Genomic DNA, 25,450 nt, shown 5'->3' with positions numbered 1-25,450 from the left:
TCACAATTGAAATATCAGGATTACAGGGAGACATCCTGCGGGGGAAATGCCATGACAGTCTATTCAGCATTTATCAAGATATTTCACATGAAAGCATAAATTTGACCCTAATGGTGGAGCTAAAGGGAAAGTCAGAGGATCACTAAATTAATCAGGATTTGTCCCCTGAGGAAGACTGTGTTTCATGACTATCCATCAAATAGTTTAATCAAAGGATCAAAGTGGTGGACCGACCCACCAACATTACCATCCTCAGAGCCACGCCACAAGCAGGGCTAAAAATATGACCCTAATACTTCCCTGGCAGTGTATTTTTTTGGGGGGCTCTCTACTTTATCCTCCTCATCGAATTCAGCTCATGTCCATAACCCCGCTTCTCTATTTCCCACTGCAAAACATCCCTCTTCAACCCATTATGCAAAGATATGGTTTTCGTGGATTAAGTGGAACGTTCTCCAGCCCTGTGCTCCTGTATATTGGATCACATAAGGAGGATGAGTAATCATATTTATCGGTCTTACATAAGGACTGGGATTGGATAAGGACGACATGATAACTGATACCACATGGGGACGATGTAGTCTCTGCTATCTATCCACATTTTTTAATTTTTTTTATTCTCCGGCTGTTCGTCGTCAATCAGACCTGGACTCATACCACAGGCTTGTTATTAAGAACTCTATGTCTCCCTTTGAATATCCCAAGCTCAGAGAGGTAGCCCTGGTCTCTCGTCTCCAGCTAACCTGCTCTGCTTCGTGTCTCTAATCTAATCTCCTCTAACACAATTACCTAATACTTAATCCCCCTCCTGCAGAGGCCAAGGGGTTTCCTTCACAATCGCCGGCTTTCTTCCCCTCAGTTCAGAGGCTGAGGGAACGTTATTCAACGTTGTGGTTCTGTTACAGTATGAGGGGTCACTGGGGCTGATGTGGCAGAGAGAGTGGGTGGGTTCAGTCATTTCTACATGAACCCCTCTGGCTCCATATAACCAGCATCTGAGTAGAGTTCTTTACATATTATGTGCTATAGCTGTGGGGTAGTTTGCTAACAGATCAAGTTACTGCTGTGTTAGAAAAATGATGCCGTGTTGCCCCAGTTAATGCTCATTTGTCTCTCATACTTGTTTTCTTTTGTTATTTTACATAATAAATGGTCTGAACAGAATCAGTTTTACATGCTGCTGTAACATAACTTCAGCAGATAAACAAGTAATGGGTGGCTTCAAGCCTGGTTACATATAATCTGAAGTTTCTGTGAATGGTTTGCCGGTCGTTGATTGATTTATATATTTATTTTATTTAATAAGTTATGACCAGACCAAACTTGGCACCATTGCTCCAAACCTGGGTTTGGCTATCGATTAGGGATATAACTAAGTAACCGACTAACTACTTTATCAATGATTAATACACTGATTATTTGTTTATTCATTATTCTGAAAATACTTTGCATTTTTGCTTGGAACAATAATCAATTATCAAAAGAGTTAGCAATCTATCAGCTAATCAATTAATTGACTAATCGCTTCATCTAGTACAAAAATGCCAAATGTTGAAGATTGACTAAACACGACCAGCTGTGCAAGAACTTTGCCTAAATAAATAGATTTTGATTTCCCAGATGAAGACATCACAGCTGTACTCTACTTAGCGAGTGGCCACATTTCCTCTGTAAAAGATGTGATTCAAATCTGCAGTCTGATCAAATAACAAATACATTTTGTTTGTAGTTTGCTATGATGGAGAAGGGTGAACAGGGTGTAAGGTTTGTAACATGTTTTGTGAATTTATGTAACCATGTAGTGTCACTGTAATCGTATTTTCATTGGAGCCAAATAAACCCCACTGACATGGATTAAAAAAAAAAAAAAGAAGTGCATACAACAGTGCATTCACGCTGAAAATAGCAATAATTAAGAGTGGAGTTCTTTCCAAGCGCTGTAGTCCAGTCTCAAACCAGCAGGATTAAAGGCCAAACCAACATAAAACACTGCTAAACAAAGAATAGACTGCTGCTCATTGAGTCCGTCTCAAGAGGCCTTAAATAGCAAGTCACCCAAACTGTCGGTCCAGTCAGTTAGTAATCAGTTTGTATTGGTAACAGAGGACATCTGAGAACGAGGCCTGCAGCTCCTGGACTCCCAGAACAGTTCAGATCAGTTCAGGACTGAACAACAGAGCTGCTATTGTCTCTGTGGCTCCATTCACCTTCACGCTTAACGGCGGCTTTTATCTGACTCCATTTGAAAGTCTTCAGCTCTGTTTTAGTAGGTGATCAATACTCAGTGCAGTTATGAACTGAGAGTGAAATAAGAGACAGAGAACAACTGTAAGTGATCTAAAAACAGCTTCCTTACTTTCTATCACGGCCTGATTGTCCTCACTTCTACCAGTGACTCAGCCAAGCTTACAAGCAGTCCCAGATGAATGATAAAATAACGCAGTACAATTCTAGTTAACACATGGAAGAAATAATCTCACAGGCAATCAAAGACAGAATATTAGAATATCACATTAGAAAATCAGGACAGTACACAATACTGGTTTAGAGTTTCCTCATTGTCATGTTAGGTCCAGGTATTTTTATCCATGTGACCCATTTCAGCGAGCCTTCTGCTGTAAACACTGATTATAAAAACATCAGATCTGAGACACACACGGAGAAGGAGATGTCACTGATAGGTGTGCACTCATTTAAGATATTAACACTGATTGAAGCGCCAGCGGAAGTTTGGCCGAGCGTCGCAGTGAGAAACAGGAGCCGGACCGTCCGAGTCGGTACAGAGGAGCTTTTGTTTTCACGGTTCATTTTGAAGAAAGTTGAACAGCAGAGTGCTGGATCTCAACGGCAGACAGAACGACAGAAACAGACAGCGGCTGGAATGTGAAAGGCCCGACGCCTGGAAAAATACTTAAATCGTCTGATTCTCCACTCGCTGTCTGTCTGCTGTAGTCTTAATTACCTGGACTAGTCTTACATAAGTAAACTTTGAAAAACATATTAACTGAAGAATATTTATAGAGAAGCTTCTAATCAAAGTCCCTGAACTGAGAGCTTTTTTCCCACTTCCATGTGACAGAAATCTGAGGGTTTCTAATTAGCCTGAACAACAACAAGCTGCAGGACTTGGCTTTTTTCCCCCCATCTGGACTGAGTTGAAATATGAGATGAAATCATATTCAGAGATCTACAGCTTGATTGATCCTCTAATCTGAATCCGTCAGGGTCGATAAATCTTTATTAAAGGAATATTTCAACATATTTCAATTCGATGAGAAGATTGATATCTGTCTTATCTTATCTGTGCGTTAAGAATGGAGCTGGAGCCAAGAGGGGATTAGCATAGCTTAGCATTAAGAGGGGGTTAGGGTTAGGGGGATCTTGCTGTATCTTTTACAGAAACCAAAGATAGGGAGCGTTACAGTATGTGCTGTACCTGTTTCTTTTCAAACAATATTAGACTTCGGTGCGGCGTCTTCCACATGTTGGTTGCCAGATACTTGTGAGGTCAGTTTTTGGTTTTGGTCTCAGTACTGGTATGATCGTACCAAACCTGGTATGGAGAGACTTGATTGATTTTTGGGTTAATTTGAAACTTTCTTTTCTTTTTGTTAATGTGACAGCTTTTGTAATTCATATAATGAAACTATAGGAAAAACAAGAAGTGGGAGTAACAGTTAAGAACTATTTTTTTGCAGGGAGCCTGTGATTGCCTTTTTATAATTTGTTAAAAACAAGACTCATGAGAATTTTTCTTTATGGAGTCGGACAGTGCAGGAGAGAAGGTTCTGGAGGGATTTAATTTGATTCAGCAGAATTATCTGGTCCCTGTACCATCCATGGGGAGCTTTACTACACCGTCTCTTGGTACAACTGTTTGTTTGGAGCTTTCAACCGTATTAAACAGTCCAGAGTTTGCACCATAGAAATGTAAACACTGACTTTCCACGACTCTGAACATCTGCACAGATATGGTCAGAATTGACCTTGAGTTTATCTTGTTTTGTCAATGTTGTACTTTGTCTGGCAGACTGACAAAAAAAACCTACAAGTATTTGATTTACAGAATATTAAACAAACAAATTTCTGTAATTTCAAGAAAAACTATACGCCATCAGACACCAGACTCCGTGGAAAGATAAGAGGTTTATTCTCCTAATGAAATTCACTAACTAATGTACATGCATGTTGATGATTGACTGACAAAGCCAGTTTAGCTGCTGGCATTTATTACTGATATCTGTCACAACAGCTCTGTCAGCCAGTTTTAGGCGGACAGGAGTGCACTTTGCCGTGGGTTAAATCAACATGTAGATTTAGTTTTTGTGTGTGTGACAGTGATAGAAAGTGACACAAAGAGAGGAAACATAACAAACTGTGTTGGCGAGACGAAAAAACAAACCTCAGTCATTCCTGTCACTTTTAATTTACATTAATTTATTGACGATGTACACAAGGCCCAAAGATTTAGTATATCTGAACTTACAGCTAAGTAGAAATGATCATCTGACGTAAACTGAAGCCTTCTCCAAAATCTAATCAGTTGTTCCTTGGCCCAGCTGATCTGTCAACTTAATTTGACAGAAAAAATTGTTCTTGCTCATATCAATTGTCTGGAAGAGAAACAAACAAAGACAAAAATAGACACTTTGAAAGAACATGTATCCAGAACTTTTTAGATTAGCCCAGATGCAGGAAAGAAACTACTTGTTTCTATGTGTGAACTGTTCAAAGATGCGATCCGAGGGCTTGCCAATGTCTCGCAGTGCTGAACCACAGTATGAGCAGGCAGCTATAGATTTTCCCATCAGGTTTACCTTTTCTGACAAAATGTAGTTTGGAGATAAGATCTGGGATTACTATCACATATTTCTATCACGTATGAGCTGGTTAGTTGATCATTGGTTAATTGATAATATTGGCATGGCTTTTCATCTTTCATCTGGATTGATCTTAACAATTATTGGATGGATTGCAATGAAATTTGGTACAAGACATTCATGTTCAGCTGTATTTTGTGTTTATTGAATAAGTTCAATATTTAGACCACCAAGAGTTTTCTGAACGTTTCTGAACACCCTTTCTCCACATTTGACTCTTGCCTCACATCAAAATGATCTCATTGGCTTTCAGCAGTCATTGTTAGCGAGGGGAAGTCACTGGTTTGTGCTATGGGGTTGTAATGGACGCACGCTATTGTTAGCTTTGTTTAGGTGCTGACTATTTTGGGGCCAGGTTTTCTCTTTCCACCGGGAGTTTCCCTGATCTACATTTAGAGCTCGGCTCTGAGGGGCTTTCTAAGGCTCATATTGAGGCAGGTGTGTTCTCTGTTGATGAGTGTTTATAATTTGGCAGATGCCTCCGAACACACTCAGTGAGTTTTTACTGTTGTCCCTGTGTGTTTGTTTTAATCTGTTCCTGTGCCAGGTAGCTGTGCATATACAGACTGTACACCATCAGATATCAAGATGGGAGGTTTGTTATGCAAAATAAACAATTTTAGATTTTGTGTTTTTTAATTTACGAGCAGGTCAGCCAACATTTGAGCCTGTTATTAAAACTGAGGGTAAGGCTGAAGGTTTTTGAGGTGTAACATCTGTATGTGATTCCCTTAAGTAACATTTCATTTCCATAAAGAATCATTCTTGCTTATTACAACTTGGGTCTTTGGGAGGTTTAGCCATTACTGCTGACTTTTTATTTATTTATCAAGTTCATATCCGACATGAACTGGTGACAAGTTGAATGTTATAATAGATCTAACAGGGCCTAAAACCCAATTTTATATGAAAGACAAAACAAAGGCGAACGGTGAAATTATAGCAAACTGTACATTGTAAACAAGGTCGTGAGTCGTCCACTAATCACAGGGTTGGCGGTTCAATCGCCAACATCCCCTGATTACAAGTGCCTTAGGGCAAGACACTCAACCCCAGATTGTTCCCAGTGTCCATTAAAGTTTAATTGTTTTGTTAGTCTTAAATGACAGGTACATGTACTTGCATGTAGTAAACTAAATCCCTGAAACCACAGAACAGATCCAGGAAACGCTGCAGCGAGCTGCTGTTTCTCAAGCTGGATACTGTGGCATGTTTTCAGTATCAGCGCTGTATGAAGTGGAACCTTAATGTGCCCCTGTCTGTCTGAGGAAAGATTTTATTCATCGTCTTTATCTCGAAGAGGCTTTGTGACAAATTCAGTTATAGTTACACAACAGTGACAGAAGCATATGCACTATGTAGGCTGATGTGTAGGCCAAAGGCAAAACACCATATATCTAACACCATCATGTTAGATGGTCGATATTTAACTCTGACTGTGAATGAAAGATTGGAACAAAAACACTAAATCCATTCATCCAACAGTAGGGCAGATCATTCCCCACTAATGCTCATGTGACTTGATTTTCCCTTTTCCTCTTTCTGGAGACCGATTTCCTTTTCTCTGCCTCATCACTCTTTGCTGACACTTTTATTCGCCTCACATTCCTCCAGCCCACATGTACATTCATGGTCATTCATGGTCAGGATGGTGTAGGTGAACGTAGATCTGATAAGTGTTGGAGCGAGTGTGGAGGAGGCTGACTCTGGATGCCAGACATTTCTGTGGACCCTGCTGGAGTTTTCCCATCTTCTGATTTTTCAAACTCGCACAAGAAGCCAAGAAACACTGAACAGAATATTAATATCAGAGTTAAATGAAAGTTTAAGCCTTACTTTAAATATAATTGTTTAATCTAGTATTCAGGTGGTGTAATTGTATTTCTGACATTTAGCAGATACTGCTGTGTGTTCAGGTGCGAGTGTGACTGTTGATTTGTGCTAGCAAATACTTCTTGACATTTCTTTTAAGCTGCTTGGCGTACCAGATGGTCCGTGCTGGCCGCATGTTAACTGTATCCTAGATGTTCAGACAAACGCTGCACTTTTCGGTAGTTAATTACTTAGTTGTCAGTAATTTTTATGTCCTGAGACGAGAACCACCACGCACCTGGATTAAACAAACATTCTTATTTGTACTGTGAATACTTTATGACCCACTTTCACTGTTGTTCTACGCAGGAACATGTAGTGACTAGATATAAACCAATCTCCGTTGGAGAGCAGCCAGTAAATAAAAAAATCTGTTTGTTTAATTAAATGGTTCTATAAATAAAAGTCATCAGCGCCTTTTGTTCTAAAAGTTTTCGGTGTCGTGTGTTCATAATGCAGTGTTCTTAGTCACACAGTGTTCTGTGCTGCAACATTTGTGATTTTACGGCATAAAGACAAACATCCGCTTTGTAAATCAGCCTATGCAACACATCGGTAGGTCTACACTGAAAGTTCTAGACGTCCAAGTAAGTAAGTTGTGAGGCACAAATCAACCATTCTTTATCGAAGACAAATCCTTGAAGTTCTGAGTTTCTCATAGTTGACAGAGATCATGAGTTTCCAGCAGAAGTGAATCTTGAGGATTCTCTTAATGCTGAGAATGAAAGCAATTAGCCTGTTTTGCCAAAATACCCTTTTTGTTGTTTACTTCCTTTCTTCAGTAGCCACTTCCAGTCTGTTTGTAACCAGGATGGTGCCGATCTGGTTGACTAAGCACCTAGTCAGGCTGAAAGAATGTGAGACACAAACCTTAAAAAAAAAAACAGGAAGACAGCTTGGTGCCCACATTTCAGAGGGGATTACCTCTCAATCCCACCTTTTCTTCTTATTGACTTTGCAGCTGCACTGGGATCTAGTTCAAGAAGATGTGGCTTGTTCGGCTGTCTGCTGGAAAAACAACGACCCTGATTTAATTGCAAAGATCTTTTTCGGTTTTTAGCACCTAAGTGATAAAAGTGCCCAGAGAGGTTTCATCTTAGTCACTTCAGACATGTAATGCAAATCAAGGGGTTGTCCAGAAAAAAACTTGTGAGAAGACTGTGTGATTGAAGAGTCCCTCGTCAGCAGCTTCAAGTGTAAATTGCGTTCTTCAAATCTGAGATGAACCTCATCATCTGAAGTGTAAGATTCCTGTCTCACCTGCTTCCTGACTTTCTCCTGATGGTTAACATATGGTTGCATGTTAATTTTAGCATTTCGAAAGCTTCAGCTGAACGTAGTACCATTCTTTCTGTTTAAGTAAGCCCTTTTTGAAGTGACACGGAACCCTTCTATTTAAAGTATTGATCGTTCAGTGTTTTGTTGAAGTAGTAGGCAGAGTTTGGTTATCTTAGCAACGCCCGTCCTCGCTGGAACATGGATGAATAGGATCTTTATGGTGGGAATTGACTCGGTGGATGGAGCGAGGCGCTGCCCTTGAGCGCTGCATTTTTCGGAGCTTGAAGTGATAGCAGCGCGGCCTCTGTGGTTTGGCTGATAAGCACCTCTCCTGCTGTCAAGGCTCTCCGCCGCAGCTGTGCCTCAGCCTTTATACCGTACAGGATTTACAACAGTCCAGGGGTTTGTCCCCCCCCCCCCTCCCTACTATTTATCTGTCACACACACCCTCTGTAACACTGTGTAAGGATCTCTGCCGGGGGTTACTGAAGTTCAGGTTCTCTGTGAACTTGAGTCTTCATTGTCAGAAGAGTTTGCTTTTTTAGTTTTTGTTTAAAATTATGGATGTCACCAGGGTCTTGTGTAGTGGACAGAGGTTTGATATCCCTGTGAGCCGGTTTCTATGGCTTTATTTTACTAGAATCCAGTCTGTCTTCTTGTGTTTCACAACACACATTGTTGCTTTTGAAGCATGTGGAACAGCATCAGCCATTGTTATCCCTTTTTGTGTTTTCAGGTTCTTCTTGTACGTTGATGAGATGGTGATCTAAAGCCCAGTTCAGACCAAATCTGTTTTTTTCCTCCCTAATCTTTTTACATATCTAACATATCTAACAACTAACAAGTGTTTTCATTATCAATTCATTTGCTGGTAGTTAATTGTTTACGTGACCTCAGTGCAGACCTTTCAACTGAAATTCATATTGTTCTCCAGAAAATTTTTTTGGGGAGAAATGTAATTCTCTAAACTCCATAAGATTTTTTAAATTGTTCTTTGACACCACACCACTTTGACATCAGAGACCACCCTGTCAGGCAAGTTAGTCAAACCGATTGGGAAACAAAGAGTGGTATGTGGACAAAAGTTGACCTTATTCAGACATGCTTGCAGTGAATTTTTTAAATTTTTTTGTTACTTGCTCTGATTAGTTTGTATTTTCCCTTTTAGATCATACACTTTGTGACATTCTTCATCTCAGTCCTCTATAGACAAATCACATCTAGAACTTTATTGTGTCTCAAACATGACACTGAAATAAAAAAACAGTAGTGCATGAAAACACTGTATCAACCCGTTACACTGATTTTCCAAATTCACAGCCATACTCATTTGAGCTAGTCTCCGTGGTAACAAAGACACAACAAAGAGTCTTGGCGTTGACTAAGATGTAACCGAATACATCCTGACCAAAAAGCATGCAGTCAAGCAGAGAGTCACACTGAGCATTGAAAATGGACTCTGATGACTAATGCTCCCAGGATGCACTACAAGGGGCTGTGACGGATGACTGTGGCATGCCGGATTACATGCCATTCCTCCACCGAGGCCTCAGCTCTAATGATTCACGGCGCTGCAGCTCTGCTATTTATGCTTTGGTGTGTTCAACAGGCTCAGCGCTCAAGATGTCAAGGTTTATTTTTCGAGACTGATACAGACTGTTGATTGGAAGTTGTGTGAAATGTTTGCATAAAGTTATTGTCATTCTTTGAATGACTACACGTAGACTGAATTCTTAACTATTAGGCTGCATATCATAAAATCAAAAAGGTATACACATATAGTTAAGAAGCTGTTCTGTATCACATTAGATACAAGTAGTTTCTATTGAAGCTAAAGTATATTTTGCTTTAATATCTTAACAGATTTTGTACAATATATTTACTTTATTCTGTTGTGCGTCACATCTTGCAGCAATACTGTATATGTGATATCAGCACGCGTCACGTAATGACCCATTTAAATGGTTTGAAACACACAGAGCTTAGTAAAACAATAGCATGATATCTGTGGTAAAATGTTTTGAACTCAAGGTGCACTGACGAGCTTTTGGCCATATGCCATGAGCTTCTTCAGCAAATGGATCGTGCTCCGATTTCATTCTTTTCACGGAAGAAGCTCATTGGATATGGTCGACAGATCCAGGAGGGAAAAAAAGCAAATAAGCGACCCTCCAGTTTTAGCACATATATGTGTTTTTTTTATGAACTTCCACATGATGATCATATTTTTATAATACCACCATTCTTCTGAACGTCCGTCAGTAATGATGAGGAATTTAGAAACAATGTGAACTTGAGCTCTAGTTAGTGAAATATGTCCATCACAGTCCGGGTTAACATCTAAAGATGAAGAAAAGACGCAAATCATCGCAACTGAGAAGCCAGAATTGTGTTTAATATTTTTGCTTGAAAAATGATCAATCAAAATAATTACTGGTGATGGGCTAATCACTTAATGACTAATCACTTCAGGTCTAAATGGGTTCTTGCCCAGTCCTTACAGACTATTAATATCCATAAAGAAGCCTTAGTGCTTAGCTGTAGTTGTTGGTTGAAAATCTACTTTTGATGAATTGTTTAATAGAAAATGTCAGACAGATCTCAGTTTCTCAGCGTCCTACATAGCATCTCTCCAAACAGCAGGTCAAAATCCAAATATATTCAGTTTGCGATGCTATAAAACAGAGAAACGCAGCACATCCTGACACTGGAAATCAGTCAATAACTAATCAATCAATGGACTCATCAAAGTGGTTTTATTCTTAAGCTGCCAGAAGTTCCTTATTTTGCTTTAGCAATTGGCTTTAGTTTTAGTTTTGTAATCCGTTGATGCATTCATGTTGGCCAACGTTCAGCGGTGCTGATATGACATGCATGACAGTTGTTAATCGCTGTGACGATGCTCGAGACTATCTCTGTCAACATCACTGTGCTCTTTTGTGGTTTGTTGCATTTTTGTTTTTTCATGTTCAGGACAGAAGACGACAACAACAACAACACAAATGCCGGGATGGTGACATGCAACAGCCTACAGAGCTCTCATTCACGCAACAAGCGGCGTGTGTTAATTCCCTGTTCGCTATATACGCGCTGCAGCTTGTATTGTAGTGCCGGTTTATCCAGTAAGCTCTGTTTAGTAACAAGCTATTGTTTGTTTGTGCATGGCCACGCACATGATTCACAAAGTATGACTCACGGAGAGACAGGCCTAAAAAGAAGAGAGCCGGGTCACACAGATGGTCTTAATTAAAGGGTTTCATCCCCAAATGAGATGGCAGACATTTTTAACTCGACGTTCCACATGATAACAGTGCCACCTTTTCCCTGCCTTCAACTCCCTCTAATCTGCTCAAAGCAGATATCTGAAGAGCTTGTTCTAACGTGTAAAAACTCCAGCACAAAACTGAAGGGCGTAGCACTATAGGTGTCAAAGACAAGCCAATGATCAAGGTTGTTATTTAGAGTTTAATGTCTCATTTATTTATTTTTTTGTCCTTTCTGTCTTGCAGAGCTCGACGCAGGAGATCGGCGAGGAGGCCGAGGAGGACGCCATCTTCACCATCACGCTAAGGAAGGTGCAGCTTCACCAGTCGGCCAGTAAGGGTCAGCGATGGCTGGGCGTGGAGACGGACTCGGCCCTGAGCCTCTACGAAACCTGCAAGGTGCGGACCATCAAGGCGGGCACGTTGGAGAGGCTGGTGGAGTACATGGTGTCGGCCTTCAGAGGTAAAGACTCCACCTACGTCACCATCTTCCTCTGCACCTACCGCTCGTTCGCAACCACCAAGCAGGTGCTGGATCTCCTGCTCCACAGGTACATCAAGATAATTAAAAATCTTTGTTTGTTTTTCATACTTTTCTCTAATTTTACCCCTTCAGCATGGTGAACACTTCTTCTGATCAGCATCTATCATATATATACCTCAAATAAGTATGTAGCAGTGTCTCTTTGAACGTGAATTCCTGTTTCTGTAAATAAATAACAGAAAGAGGGAACACAAATGGCTTTCAATTTATTCTTGGACGGCGGAACTGTAAATTACATTTACAGAAACGCCTGATTGGTTGTTGATGGTTGAGTCACCAGTAATTTACTATTCACACTCCCTCACACTCATTTCTACAAATACAGTCACAATTTAAAGCTGTCTGGCAAAGACATCATAATGATTTTTGAACATGAAGTATACTTTTCAGTGTAAATGATGTCTTTTTTTTATTGTATTCTATACTGCACATAAACTGGTTTCATGTCCATTTTTTAAAAAACAAACTCTGTTTTTAGCTCCTGATTTCAGTTATAATTCACAAATTTGACATTTCTTAAAGTATAGTTGGCTAATAAATGGTTAGAGTTGGCTTAATGAGCTATCTAACGTTTTTAGAACGTAACGCCTTTTCTTACAAGATAAATGAAAGCAGGATGTCCTCATTTCCAGTTCAGTGTATGACTGATAATAATTTTTTTAATTTCTTCTTCTTATCAGAATTTAAATGTTGTTGTTTTTTCATTAGCTTGGTTGAACAAGACTGAACTTGTTTTTTTGTTTTTTTTAGGTATGCCAAGCTCCAAAATGTCCCTGCAGCCACAGCACACAGAGTCTCCCAGGACGACTGCACAGAGCTGAGAAAGTGAGTCTTCTTGCGACCTTCAGTGTGGAACTGCCAACATTAATCACTGAGTACATTCACAGCACCGGGCCTCGTCACACTCGTCCCACTCATCCCTGGCTTGAAAAGTCTGAAGATGTAGTGGGTTGTTTTTCTCTGCTAGACATCTGTCAGACTGAGAAGAGTTGGCTAAAACACAGTTCATGAACTGATAAAAATATAATTAATCACAAGAATAAAGATCCCTTTGTCTTTCCCTTTGTAACTTCAGTTTTACTAAAACAGATCTCTAACATTGTTAGCATTGCTTGTTGAAACCACAAGGAGTTTTCTATCCAGGCTTCAAGAAAATCTCTTTTGTTCTCTTAAAAGACCTGTCTGTAGGATGTAATGGCATGTAGCAGTGTACTAGCTGATTGCAACCGCCTCGCATCACCCGCTCCTTCCAAGCTTGGAGGAGAAACTATGGTGGCCACAAAAACATGCAAAAAAATGTCCAGGCTGTACTGTTCTTCTCTCCCAGTGTCAACTAAGGTTGTTTGAGCCCCCCACGACATAGTGAAGGGTTGGATTTATATTTAACCTAGCAGTGACTACAACACTAAAATTACATTCAAATTGTTATTCACATGTAAAAATCTATATTTTATATATTTATTTAATATTTATTTTCGAATTATAACATGACATCTTTTTTACATTTACATGTGTCGCAGCACTGTTTCGTCTATCCTGGGCGCGTGGTTGGACCAATACTCTGAGGACTTCTGGAGCCCTCCGAACTACGACTGTCTGCACCAGCTTCTGTCCTACCTTCATCGCCATTTCCCCGGCTCGGACTTGGAGCGCCGTGCCCGCAACCTGCTCGCCCACTTCCACCGCCGACAGCAGTGTGAGCCTGATCCTGATGGTATGAAGGCAGGACAGGAGAGGGACAACAGGGCAGGGACTCCAGAATATGGGGGTCCCGGTAGGAAGTGGAGAAATTGTGGAGAGAAACTGCGTTTGTTTTTCATGTTGAGAATTTTAATGACGAATTTTAATGTCCTAATGTCCAACTACACGTTTTATGCCGCTGTACACACCATGTCAGTTCAGATGTTGTAGATGTTGTAAGGAACAGTTTAGAAAGTGATAAGGACGAGTCTCTGTGGTCATACACGAGTTATGAGAATAAAATTCATGTGAGGACAAAAAAACAAACATGAAAGTCAAAGAAAGGATGAGTGCAGTGCAGGAACTGTGTAAAGGTTGAATTTAGGTTGATGCAGTGTGTAAAAACAAAAAAATGTTTTTATCTCTTCAGGGGAACACATCGGCTGCCCTTTTGCTACGCAGGAAGAGAGTGGCTTTGAGGACGAGCTTCCTGCTTTTAGTTTCCTGTCGTTTGACCCCATCATGGTGGCAGAGCAGTTCACACTCATGGACGCGGTGAGCATGTTTCCCTTTTCCTCATCAGCTTTAGTTCACTAGTGATTGTTTTGGATCAATTAAGTTACGTATTTTTTTAATCAGAAAGTAGTGAAAAGGGTGATGTGTTTAAATGTTAAAAAAGATGTTTAGTCTACACATCAGACAATAAAAAAAAACAGATACATTGTATTTGCTTGAAAAAGAATATTGTTTATTAATATTTCACATCTCTTCTGTTTGTCTTTCTGTCCAGGATCTGTTTAAAAAGGTGGTGCCCTACCACTGTCTAGGGGGGATATGGTCTCAGCGGGATAAGAAGGGGAAGGAGCACCTGGCTCCCACCATCAGAGCCACTGTGGCCCAGTTCAACTCTGTCACCAACTGTGTCATCACCACCTGCCTGAGCAACCCGACGCTGAAGCCCAACCAGAGAGCCAGGCTGCTGGAGAGGTGGATAGACGTCGCCCGGGTGAGCAACCACGGCCTGGTTTACTTAGTTTATCGGAAAGGTCTTTGAACAGCTGTTAGCTTATCAAACAGAAAGGGTTTTGGCGCCTAAAACATTTGAAGTCATAGCACAGTTTTTGTTGTGTCACTTTCTGACTGGAGAATGTTTTCCTCTTGCGTTCAGGAGTGTCGGATCCTGAAGAACTTCTCCTCGTTGCGAGCCATCCTCTCTGCGCTGCAGTGCAACGCCATCCACCGCCTAAAGAGGACCTGGGAGGAAGTGTCACGGTAAGTTTCCAGCTTTGGGTTAACAGCAGTGTGCTCTATACACAGTAATATGTTGCATATATGCAAAGATTAAATATCGTGAACTCTGCTTGTGTTCACAGGGAGAGTTTCCGCACCTTCCGCGAGCTGTCTGAGATCTTCTCGGACGACAACAACTACTCCCTGAGTCGAGAGCTGCTGGTGAAGGTGGGTCACAGCTACTCACAGCACACACAGAAATGGCCTTTACCCAAACAAGATGCACACACGATCTCTCTGTAAATGCTAAATGCTATCATTTCCTGATCTCAAATTCTGCATTACAGTTCAGTGATCTAGATCTGTCATCATTTTCACACTATAAATCAATCGGACAGTCAAACTGCGTGAGTTTTATGATGTGCACGGTGGGTGTGCAGATACCTCCAGGATGTATGGCTTGGTGACCTGTTCCCATCTGTGGGTTTCCTCACTGTCTGTCTCATACCAGCTGCACAGGAACATCCACAGAAACATCCTGCAGGGCGGATCACCTTGTACCGTGTTCTTGGATCACAGCATCTATATTATTAGTCATGATGTCCTGGGTGGGCTCCGTACATCTGACAGATTTCTGTCATCATTATCTGATTTATAGAGTTTAATGCGGAGAGGTGTTGACACCTTCTGAGTGTTTTGGAGCTCCTGCTGACACATTCGGTACAGGGACAGCAGGAGGTGACGCACGGGGAAACGTGACCACAACAGGAAATGAGATAGCAAAGTTACATGTTCCATATGCTGCCGTTGTCATCAGTGAAACGTCAGAAAAGATCAGAATGATAAGAAATTGCTATTTTTAGATTGCTAGACTTGGGCACACACATGCATAATTGCCATAGTTTATTTTCTTATTCGAGTCAAAACTCGGTCAAATCTCAACACACACTAACATTCTAACATTAAGTATGACTTCACATGTTGAGGGTTTCATGATTTCACATGTACACATAAAACACATATAAATGCCTCCTTAGAAATCATATAAAAGTTGACGCTTGTAACCAGAAATTGCCTGAGAATCATCCTGTTTTTGAAGTTTTTGCCAGTATTAAAGTAATCCAGTGATAACTGTCTGTTCATCCATGGATACACTGCAAAGAGGAGCTCCTCATTTCTAATTTGGCATACTAAACATTGCTGTTTCCCCCTCAAATATAATAGTAAAATGTTGTGTTTTAGCCCACAGAGGAAACATCATACTTCCATTTTACAACCCTCAACCTATTGAAGCTATAATATATAATAATAATATTAGGAAGTATTATATTTACAGTAGTCATTACTCTCCGTTTGTTGTTTCTGCAGACTGTTTATCACAATAAATATAAAAACTATTATAGAAAATAACTAGTGTTAATCTAATAACTAAGTGTTTATCTGTATCACCCACCCTTAGTAACTGATGTTTAGCTGTGACTTATCAAAACCAACAATGTGTTATTCTGTCTCTCTTTCTGACTTCCTGTCTGTGGCTCTCAACCCCACCCCCACTGGTTCCTGACAAAACAGGTCACAGATATATACAGTAGTTTCGTTAACTATATATATATAGATATAGATAGTTCCTCAAACAGCTGGCTACTGTAGTTTGAATACAAGTTGTTCAAACAGGTTATCGGGGACTATTTTGGTGCTCTAGCGAGTAGCATGAGGGATCGAGTCAAAATTAGTACAATTTCTTACAGTGGGTGTGTTTGTGGTGACATGAAGGAACGTGTCACCCAGTGAAAGAGTGTGACTCATTGATGTGTTTTTAATAGTTTTTCAACAGAAATGGAGCTCTATGACACAGAGGAATAAGATCTATCAGGTTTTGGATACAGATATAGACACATCTTTGGGTCTTTTTATGGGATTTGTTGACATTAAGAACAATACAGAATAGAATAGTAAGCTTACCCTTTAAAAAAAAAAACCCTCAATGAGGTATAAACTGCTGTTTGCAAATTAGACACAAATTTTAACACTGGAAACATTTCTTCCCATTCACATCAATATCTTCTCAGTCTGATGAAACAGTGAGCGCACACACCCTGGGTTTCCTCTGAGGGAATCCCAGCTGACGTCAAAGGGGAGGAGGAAACCTTTGGCAGGTGTAGATAACAGCTCTGATCTGATGCCCGTGTAGAAGATCACCTCGAGGCGTTGTCTCTCTCGCACTCTATCTGCTCAGGCCAGGCTGCGTTCACTGATTGGTTCAGCTAAAGTTGCAGAAGGCCTCTGACTCACCCTGTGACTACCACAAGGTGGATTCTCTCCCACTTTGTCTCATATTTCTCACGTCAGGAAAAGTGCTTTGAGGAACAGTCGGCATGAAATATGCAATATAACATTTTGTAAATGTTGGTGTCATGTATTTTTTTTAGGGCCATTATAGGAAGGCAAACATTATACTTTAATCTAATATTTCAGTAGGTTAGAATTCACTCTTTAACCTTTTGGCAGTATTTCAACAAAACATCCATGAAGGGAGGTTCCCTCTTGGTAACCCCAGAAACCTGAACGCTCTAACATCCAGGCCAGCTGCATGAAATGGCTGCTAATGTTAAAACAGTACAAACAAAAGGAACACCAGACTGTTTAGTTGGTTTTGTCATTTAAGTTACGGATCTGTTGGTATGTTTTCAGAATTAAAGGTCCACTCCATTAATTTCACACATGAAGATCAGTTTACTCATCATGGTCAGCGCTGCTCGGACAGTTGTATGAAATATTCTGTGGTCGTGAAGTCTGAGAAAATAACCCTGATGCTTGTGCTTGGAGAGTTTTCTTGCAGAAACCTGTCACAGGTTTAAGACATGGGGACATTCTAACAAAATATGCAATTGTGTTGCAGCAACACAGATGTTTGGGTTGGTTTTAGGTGACTGCTGCAGGTGAAATGTGTGTGTAACTTGCAGTTTATTTCTTTGTGCGTGTAACATGGACATACTGTTTGTTATTATTCCACAGGAGGGCACCTCAAAGTTCGCCACTTTAGAAATCAACCCTAAACGAGCTCAGAGGAGACATCAGCAGCAGAGAGACCTGGTGAGTCCACAAAGTAACCGGTTTCAATAACCGAGCAATGAGCAGCATCAATTCTGTGCAAACATCGACATCTAGCGGCATATGAGGGCACTGCAGTCTGTCCGCTCTGAGGAGAAACATTTTAACTTGAATTATTGTGCCTTGTTTTCTCGCCCAACCTCCATGTTTACCTTCACTAATGGTCCCTCTGTGAACAGGGAGTGATGCAGGGGACGATTCCTTACCTGGGGACCTTCCTGACGGACCTGGTGATGATGGACACAGCGATGAAGGATTACACGGAGGTCAGACACTTGATATGTGGTTTACTGTCATTATTATTTTTTATTTTCCTTGGCAGATTTCATAATTTTTTTTTTTTAAATCTTTTCCAGGGCGGTCTGATCAACTTCGAAAAGAGACGAAAGGTAAATTCAGTATTCTTGTTTGGTTGTAATTGCATTATAAAGTAATAATAAAATAATAAAAGAAGACTTAAAAACATCTCTGCAGGGGTGATGTTAAAAAAAAGGCATACAGTCGTCCCTCGCTATATCGCGGTTCACTTTTTGCGGACTCGCTGTTTCGCAGATTTTTTTAGTGTAACTTTGCTTGCTTTTTTTTCACAGCGTACTGTACAGTATGAACGTGCATTGTGTTCTGCGTCCTAAACTGGCTAAGGGAGAACCGCACATGTGTTCTGCGTCCTGTTTAAGGGGGTACTGTACAAAATGCGTGTAAAAAGGTGTATAAAAGTGTGTGGTTAGGGGTTTTACGGCCTTAAAACATGTATAATAATTGTAAAACTTTGGTTTATTGCGGGTTGTTTTTAGAACGCATCCCCTCCAATAAACGAGGGACCACTGTATATGAAAAAAGCTGACAATAAAATCCTTTCCTCTTACCATTTCCTGCTCTGCTCTCTACCTGCAGGAGTTTGAGGTGATCGCTCAGATCAAACTTCTTCAGTTGGCCTCCAACAACTACAGTTTCACTCAGGACAGCCACTTCAGAGAGTGGTTCGCAGGCGTGGAGAAACTCAGCGAGGCAGAGAGGTTAGTCAGTCCATTTCTGCTGAGGGCCACCATAGTTTCTCCTTCATACTAGGCTGACAGTGAAAACAAGGGCTTGCAATCTGCAATAGCTAAAAGCAGATTCAGATTCAGTTTGTCTCCTTCGAGAGGAAGCTGTGTCATGAGTTTGTGTGAATTGAAATTGTGTTAAGCTGTGCTCAAGGTTGTATTTGGTTTACTGGCATTGCAGGATTTCTAGGTACTGAATTGGCTGGATGGCTGTAAATAACAGAGCTGTATCATTGAGATACGTTCAGATTAACATTAACATTGTCATTTGTCCTGACTTTCTGTTTGTGCAGCTACAATCTGTCCTGTGAGATCGAGCCTCTGTCAGAGTCGGCCAGCAACACGCTCCGAGCCAAGAAGAACGGAGGAATCATGAAACGCTGGAGCGAGTAAGTGACAGTGTTGATTCAAAATGAGCATAAACATTATATTATACATAAGCTGTATTTACATGTATTACAGCTCACATTAAAGCCATCACGCTCAGTCAAACAATAATCTTTTTCTTTAGTCTCATAACTGTTCTCTGTTGTTACTTTGTGTCCAGTCGGCAGTTGACAGAAGCCGGCTGCAGCAGCGCTCCGGGCTCTCATTCCAAGTCTTTCGACCACTCGCACTACAGACCGTACCAAGGTGGCGGGGGGGACAGCGGCGACGCCCTCAGCGTTACCTCTGTCAGCTCCAGTGGTTCAGACCTGGAGGACGTGAACGCCAGCTTCTTGTCCGATTCTCCGGAGGGACACGAGAGAAAGGTAAGGAAGAAAGACGGGACAGAAAAACGACTCAGTACTGGTGATGATGTGACGGGACTATTATTGAGTCAATCTTTGAGACTTTTGGTGGCTTCATTCCACAATTAATCTGTGTGGTTAAATACGATTGTTGACATCACCTCCTAATAGCCAGTTATATGCGCACGTTCATCTGTTTCCTTCACTCTCCCTGTCTCTAGACGTCGACTCCCTCAGTGAAACTTACCGTGTCTGCTTTGGGGAGAGAAGCTCCAGCAGCAGATACAACGTCAACGGTAACACGTTTGACTTTTTTATTTTTGCGTTAAAACTTAATCAGACATTTTTTAAGATGTCAGTATTCCAACATGATGTTTAACTGTAACTATAAACACTCCTGACTCCTGTTCAGTTCTGGGAGTGTACGTCTCTGTCGTCTTTGGACACGTCCGGTACGGGCTCCAGCTCCGGTTCAGCCTCGGGCTCCAGCAGCGCCTCCTCCTCCTCCGTCTCCTGCTCCACCCCACTGTCAGCCTCCCGTTCACACAAACGTTCGGTGTCGGCAGTGTCGAACTACTCCACCCTGTCGCTGCCGCTGTACAACCAGCAGGTCGACGACTGCTGCATCATCAGGGTCAGCCTGGACGTGGAGAACGGCAACATGTACAAGAGCATCCTGGTAAGGACATTTTCTAAATCTTGTTTAAGAAAAAACTTTCTTTCAAACCATTAAGTAGAAAATATCATAATCTCTGTGTTTTTAGTTATAACATCTAGAAAATATTGTGTTAGTAAAGATTCAGAGCATTGGAAAATCATGTGAAACAGCAGGAAAGAAACATTTTTGTCTTGTGTCAAAGCATTTGATTTGACATTTTCTCACTTGAGAAAAACTGGAGGCATTTTTTTTTTTTGTGTAGGTTAACAGGCGCTTTGACTCTTACAAAGATACAAGACTTTGATTTCTGTCCCTTGATTCAGGTGACGAGTCAAGACAAGACTCCAGCCGTCATCAGGAAGGCCATGATCAAACACAACCTGGAGCGGGAAAAGACGGAGGATTACGAGCTGATGCAGAAAATCTCTGAGGACAAAGGTAAAAAGGGGTTTAAAGTTATCTGTAATTATATGCTTACTTTTCTAAAAATCTTTGTTTATTGACTATTTCTCATTGTCATGAAATTAAAAGAGACCATCAATGTTTTTTTTGTGTTTTTTTACTGATACCAAATATTTTTCTAAAATTTATCTTTGAGTTATTATGCTGAAATCTTTTTATGATCTAATTCTGTAAACAAAGTAAATCCTTTTGACTGTGGGGTCTGTCATATTTCCCATACTGATGCTGGACATATATCCAGTGTTTCTGTTTGTTTTGACTGTCTGTTGTTTCCTCTCTCTCTTTCATCTTGTTCTGTAGAGCTCCGGATCCCGGACAACGCCAATGTTTTCTACGCCATGAACTCCACTGCCAACTACGACTTTGTGCTCAAGAAGCGTGGACTGGCTCGGCCGGTGCGCGCCAAGAATGTTGCCAGTTCGACGCTGCCACGCATGAAACAGAAGGGACTGAAAATCGCTAAAGGGATTTTCTGAGGAGAAAACGCAACACTTCCTGCCTCCCCTACACCCCCTTTAACCCTCTCTGGTCTCCGCTCCTCAGACGAAACATTTCAGTTCGAATCTGTTGGAGGCAAACTAACCTGATGTATCTGAGTTTTAGTTTGGACAAAGACTGAGATGCCAGAGGGGATGAGAAAAATGACCAAGCGACCTTCTGATCTGTGGATTAGCAGAAGGCAGAGGAGCACCTTAGCACTTAGTTACAGCTGTCGTGTCATCAGGACCCTCCGAGGATGTTAAAAGAAAAAAAGAAAGAGCGGCGTTGTTGTCGTGCGCCGCTGCTCAGAGGCTGAACCAGTCGAACTTTCTACCAGCCTCCACTCGGTCTGAAATTTCACGTAACTGGTTGCGTCGGCTCGTGGAAAAGCAGATCCATTTCATTACCCGGTCCATTAACGTTTTTGTTTACAAGTGTTTACATCTAAACATCACTCGGTCAGCTCTTAAAGATTTTTTTTCCTCAAACCTCTTGTCCACAAGAGGATTTTTGCACCTACGATAAAAACATTTTTTTAAACCCCCCAGACTCCCTCAGCAGCCTTCGTCCCTTCCATCTTCATGCATGCCCCCTCCTGGCATGGAGTGTACATAAACGAACAATACGAAGCCACAGCAAGTAAACACAGATGCGTGTTGTGACAGCTGGGCGTTCGAATGTGTTTCTATTTTTTCAGGGAACTTTTGTTGTGAGTGTACCGCCGCCTTTACCGTCTCGCCCAGGGGTTCCTGATGTCGACAGTGTTTCTGGGACTGCAGCACTGAAACATTACGCTCTAGGCCCCGGATGCTGGGACTCATTTTAACACTAACGAAGCTGACGCGAAGGGGCCTGAACTCTTTTAACTTCTGAACGCTGCCATGTTACAAAAAAAAAAACAACAACAACAAAAAAGGTCAAGTCTGAAATGAAGACATGGTGTCAAAATCCAGTGGGCACAGCCATGAATCACATGCCACTATTTTCTTTATTTTTATTTTTGAATTAATGAATTGTAACCACTACACCGGTGAAGGATGTGGCAGTCCTTTGATCGCACTTGACTGGGACAGAAACGAGAAGAACAAGGGAGCTGAAAAAAACAAAGTGTATATATCGATTAACACCAACTGTGCAGTATATTCTTTTGAAACGGACCATGAAATTTTGTTAATAGACTTGTCACAATATCGTCACTTTTTCATTTTGCTTTTTACATATTTTCTTCTTTTTTTTTTGCATCTCTCTGCTCTGATATGGTGCTGCTAAGTTTCCTTCTGACGAGGTCGTACGAGCTGCGCTTTCTCTGCTTCCTGACCGCCAGCCGCCATGTTGAAAGACGACAGAAACATCTCTTCTTACCTGCTGAGTGAGACGTTTTAAACGAGCTTCCATACACCAGGGTGAACCCGCTTTCTATGGTTTTCTTAAAAACAAAACAAAAAAAGAAATTGGATTTTGATCAAAAATATTTAATAGAATTCAACTGTAAGAACTGCAAAAAGGTTTGCAGTATTGAGTGTTCATCTAGCATTTTTTTTCTTTGGAAGAAACCCCTGAAACAACCTTTTGAATATTATGTTAGTGTTAGCAGCTTTTGAGTGAAGGCTTGAGATGAGATGTACCAAAATATCACTGCTGATGTCTCAACACACCGCAGTAGAGTAGCTCGATAGGTGGATGAAAGAATAAAAGTATCGACTACGAATGTCCTGATATTTTGGTTTAACCCATACCAGAAGAAGAGGTGATGAACTGTGGCTTCTTCCAACATGGCAGATCATCTTTCATATCCATTTTTCCAAATGTGCCATGACAGGCTTGTGCGTCGCAGGTGCACCTGATGATGTTACCTTGCGAAGTTGGCTGTGTTTTTTTTTTTTTGCACGCCAGTGACGACAGCAGAGTCTTTCCTCTCTGGGCTCTCTTATTGGGACGTGAGGAAAAGATGGAGAAAATTGTCATAATACAGGAAAGCTTAAATCAGGCCTTAAAACGTGGAGTCTGGAATAGTTTTGAGGCTCTGTGTAGGAGTCCAGATTACAGACAGCAATCCTGTTTAACTTCACGTGAGGGAACTTCTCTGTGCTGTCCGCCATCAGTTTCTTTAACGGAAAAATCCAACCTAAAACAACTTTTTACTGTTTTTAAAAAAGCAGTTTTTGGTGATGTACTTTTCATTTTCGGGTCCATATTTTGTTTATTCCTGTGGATATTAAGTGATGTCACGCCCATAGCTGCTTATTCTTTGCCCATCAAGATTTCCCTTCTCACAAGGCACATATGCAATTTAATATAGACTGAGGGGAGATACTGAAGAAACAGAAATGTTCTTGTACTCTACCGAGTTATTAGTCCTTGTATGATCAGGAAAAATATAATGCATATCCCGGTTTGGTTGCTTGGCTTACATACTTGACCGTATGTTTGCATTTTTTAGCTCTGTAGACATTACTACACAGTGTAGTGTGAGTAGTTGTTTATGATGTGCTCCGTGGGCCTGATAGTACTGTAACACTCTTGCAGCTTGTGTTAGAGCAGACAAAGCACTGTTGAATGCATCTCTTGCACTTTTGTTTTTGGAAAGACTAAGACACACTTTAAACTCTTTAAAGTATCACTGTCACTATAACACCATGCTGATTGCTCCAACATGTGGAGAAATCCAAAAGCTGAGGCTTGGAAGCTATGATGAGACAGTTTCTGTTAACGGGAACAAACAATTTGATCAACAGCAAAACTTTCACACCCCTTCTCCAAATGTAGGAAATTACTAATCAAGGGAAAGTGGTTCACCAAAAACACTTTGACTGAACATCATGGTTGGATTTTTCCTGCGTTCATATCACCACAATAAAACACTAGATTTGCTTAGATTGCACTGCGACCATGTATTGCCTTTTTTTTTTTTTATTATTACTTTCACCTGCATGAGGTTCATAGTTCTCTCAACGATCAAATGAATGACACCCCGAAAAAAAGGAAAGAATGAAAAGACCCGTGAAAGCAATACGGTGATGAGGCGAGAGGCACGTCGTCCAGCTGTCGTGGATGTTGTTCGTGCCACTGTGGCGTGAAATCCTTCGCTGTTGAACACTGTGACCTTTGACCCTATCACTCCGCCCTCCCTGCCTGTCGATCGGCGCGTCATGTCGAGCACTGTGAACTTAAAAAAAAAAAAAGAAAGAAAGAACTCTCATACCCCCTTAATGGTGTTGTAGTGAACATCCGCCCTTTGCTCATCTTGTTGGCAAACAGCGAAGACAAAAGGCTTGACCCTACATGTGCCAAAAATAATGAAAGAGAACAAAAAAGTTTCTTTTGACAGATGAGTCCTCTGTCTTTGACAGTAAAAAAAAAAAAAAAAAAAAAAAAAAAAAAAAAATCAAGTTTGTAATGTTTACTGTTGTTGCATTTTTCTGGAAAAAAAAAAAAAAAGGTGAGAACACCACGATGTCTGGACCCGTTTCCCTGTGGAGAATTAAACTGTCATCCAAGAAACTTGAAGAAGCAAAGATGTTTGTCAGGAACTGCAGATGAAGCTGTTGTAGAAATCCCACTTTTATGAAGTTACCCTAATTTACATGTTTGAACAACTTCTTTAACGGCTCTCAAATTGGCAAATATCCAAATTTCTGCCACCTAAACCAGCAGTACTGAACTGGTTTTTATTCCAACCAAACTCTAAATCTGAGGTTTGTTCACTAGAAAAACATAACAGCAAACTTTTTATTTTATATTATGAAGGTAACAAAGAATCTCAGTTTATTAAATGTCTTTCAGGACCAAAACATTGTGGATAAAGTGAGTACAAGTGGTCAATAGTATCATCACCTCATCATAAAGACTTTATGGTGTGTAAGAACTTAATAGCTGATTGAATATTACTGTACATATTTACTCCCACTGGTGCTCAACATTTAACATATGTTTGCTTTCTTTTTGGCCAAGTTTCAGGGATGAAAACCACTTGGAAACCAACATATCTGGGGTGAAAATCCAAAAAGCAATGCAGTGTAGAGCCTTCAATGCACCGTGATGTCTGTAAAAGAAGAAAAAATAGTGAATTGATATCTCGTAGTTGATTCACAAATCCAGCAATGTGTTATTGCATCTGTCAGTATTTTCTGGCTTCAGTGGTTACTACTGCAGACGGAAATCTTAAAAAAAAAAAAAATCACTGTAACATTCATACCATCATCTCCACTTAGACTTTGG

At 40.8% G+C, this 25,450-nt stretch overlaps 1 protein-coding gene across 7 annotated transcripts in view; it reads left to right on the top strand.

The window, feature by feature from the left end:
- LOC104934922 (ral guanine nucleotide dissociation stimulator) overlaps positions 1–25,450 on the top strand; it is a 49,327-nt gene extending 23,877 nt beyond the window's left edge. For 4 of the 7 annotated variants that reach the window (XM_027277531.1, XM_027277529.1, XM_027277530.1 and 1 more), the window contains exons 2-18: positions 11,540–11,844; positions 12,588–12,662; positions 13,349–13,611; positions 13,948–14,072; positions 14,308–14,523; positions 14,686–14,789; positions 14,891–14,975; positions 17,763–17,840; positions 18,038–18,124; positions 18,215–18,247; positions 18,753–18,874; positions 19,195–19,290; positions 19,449–19,653; positions 19,854–19,928; positions 20,045–20,311; positions 20,614–20,728; positions 21,053–25,450. In XM_027277531.1, the coding sequence (XP_027133332.1) occupies positions 11,540–11,844; positions 12,588–12,662; positions 13,349–13,611; positions 13,948–14,072; positions 14,308–14,523; positions 14,686–14,789; positions 14,891–14,975; positions 17,763–17,840; positions 18,038–18,124; positions 18,215–18,247; positions 18,753–18,874; positions 19,195–19,290; positions 19,449–19,653; positions 19,854–19,928; positions 20,045–20,311; positions 20,614–20,728; positions 21,053–21,228 (2,427 nt within the window). In that variant the 3' untranslated portion in view covers positions 21,229–25,450. The remainder of the gene's footprint in view (positions 1–11,539; positions 11,845–12,587; positions 12,663–13,348; positions 13,612–13,947; positions 14,073–14,307; positions 14,524–14,685; positions 14,790–14,890; positions 14,976–17,762; positions 17,841–18,037; positions 18,125–18,214; positions 18,248–18,752; positions 18,875–19,194; positions 19,291–19,448; positions 19,654–19,853; positions 19,929–20,044; positions 20,312–20,613; positions 20,729–21,052) is intronic. The other 3 variants (XM_010750693.3, XM_027277528.1, XM_010750702.3) reach the window with 3 other exon arrangements.

This window comes from Larimichthys crocea, chromosome III (assembly GCF_000972845.2).
Source record: "Larimichthys crocea isolate SSNF chromosome III, L_crocea_2.0, whole genome shotgun sequence".
NCBI lineage: Eukaryota > Metazoa > Chordata > Actinopteri > Sciaenidae > Larimichthys > Larimichthys crocea.
Note: the sequence above shows the minus strand (reverse complement) of the source record. Positions and strands in the feature narration are given on the sequence as shown.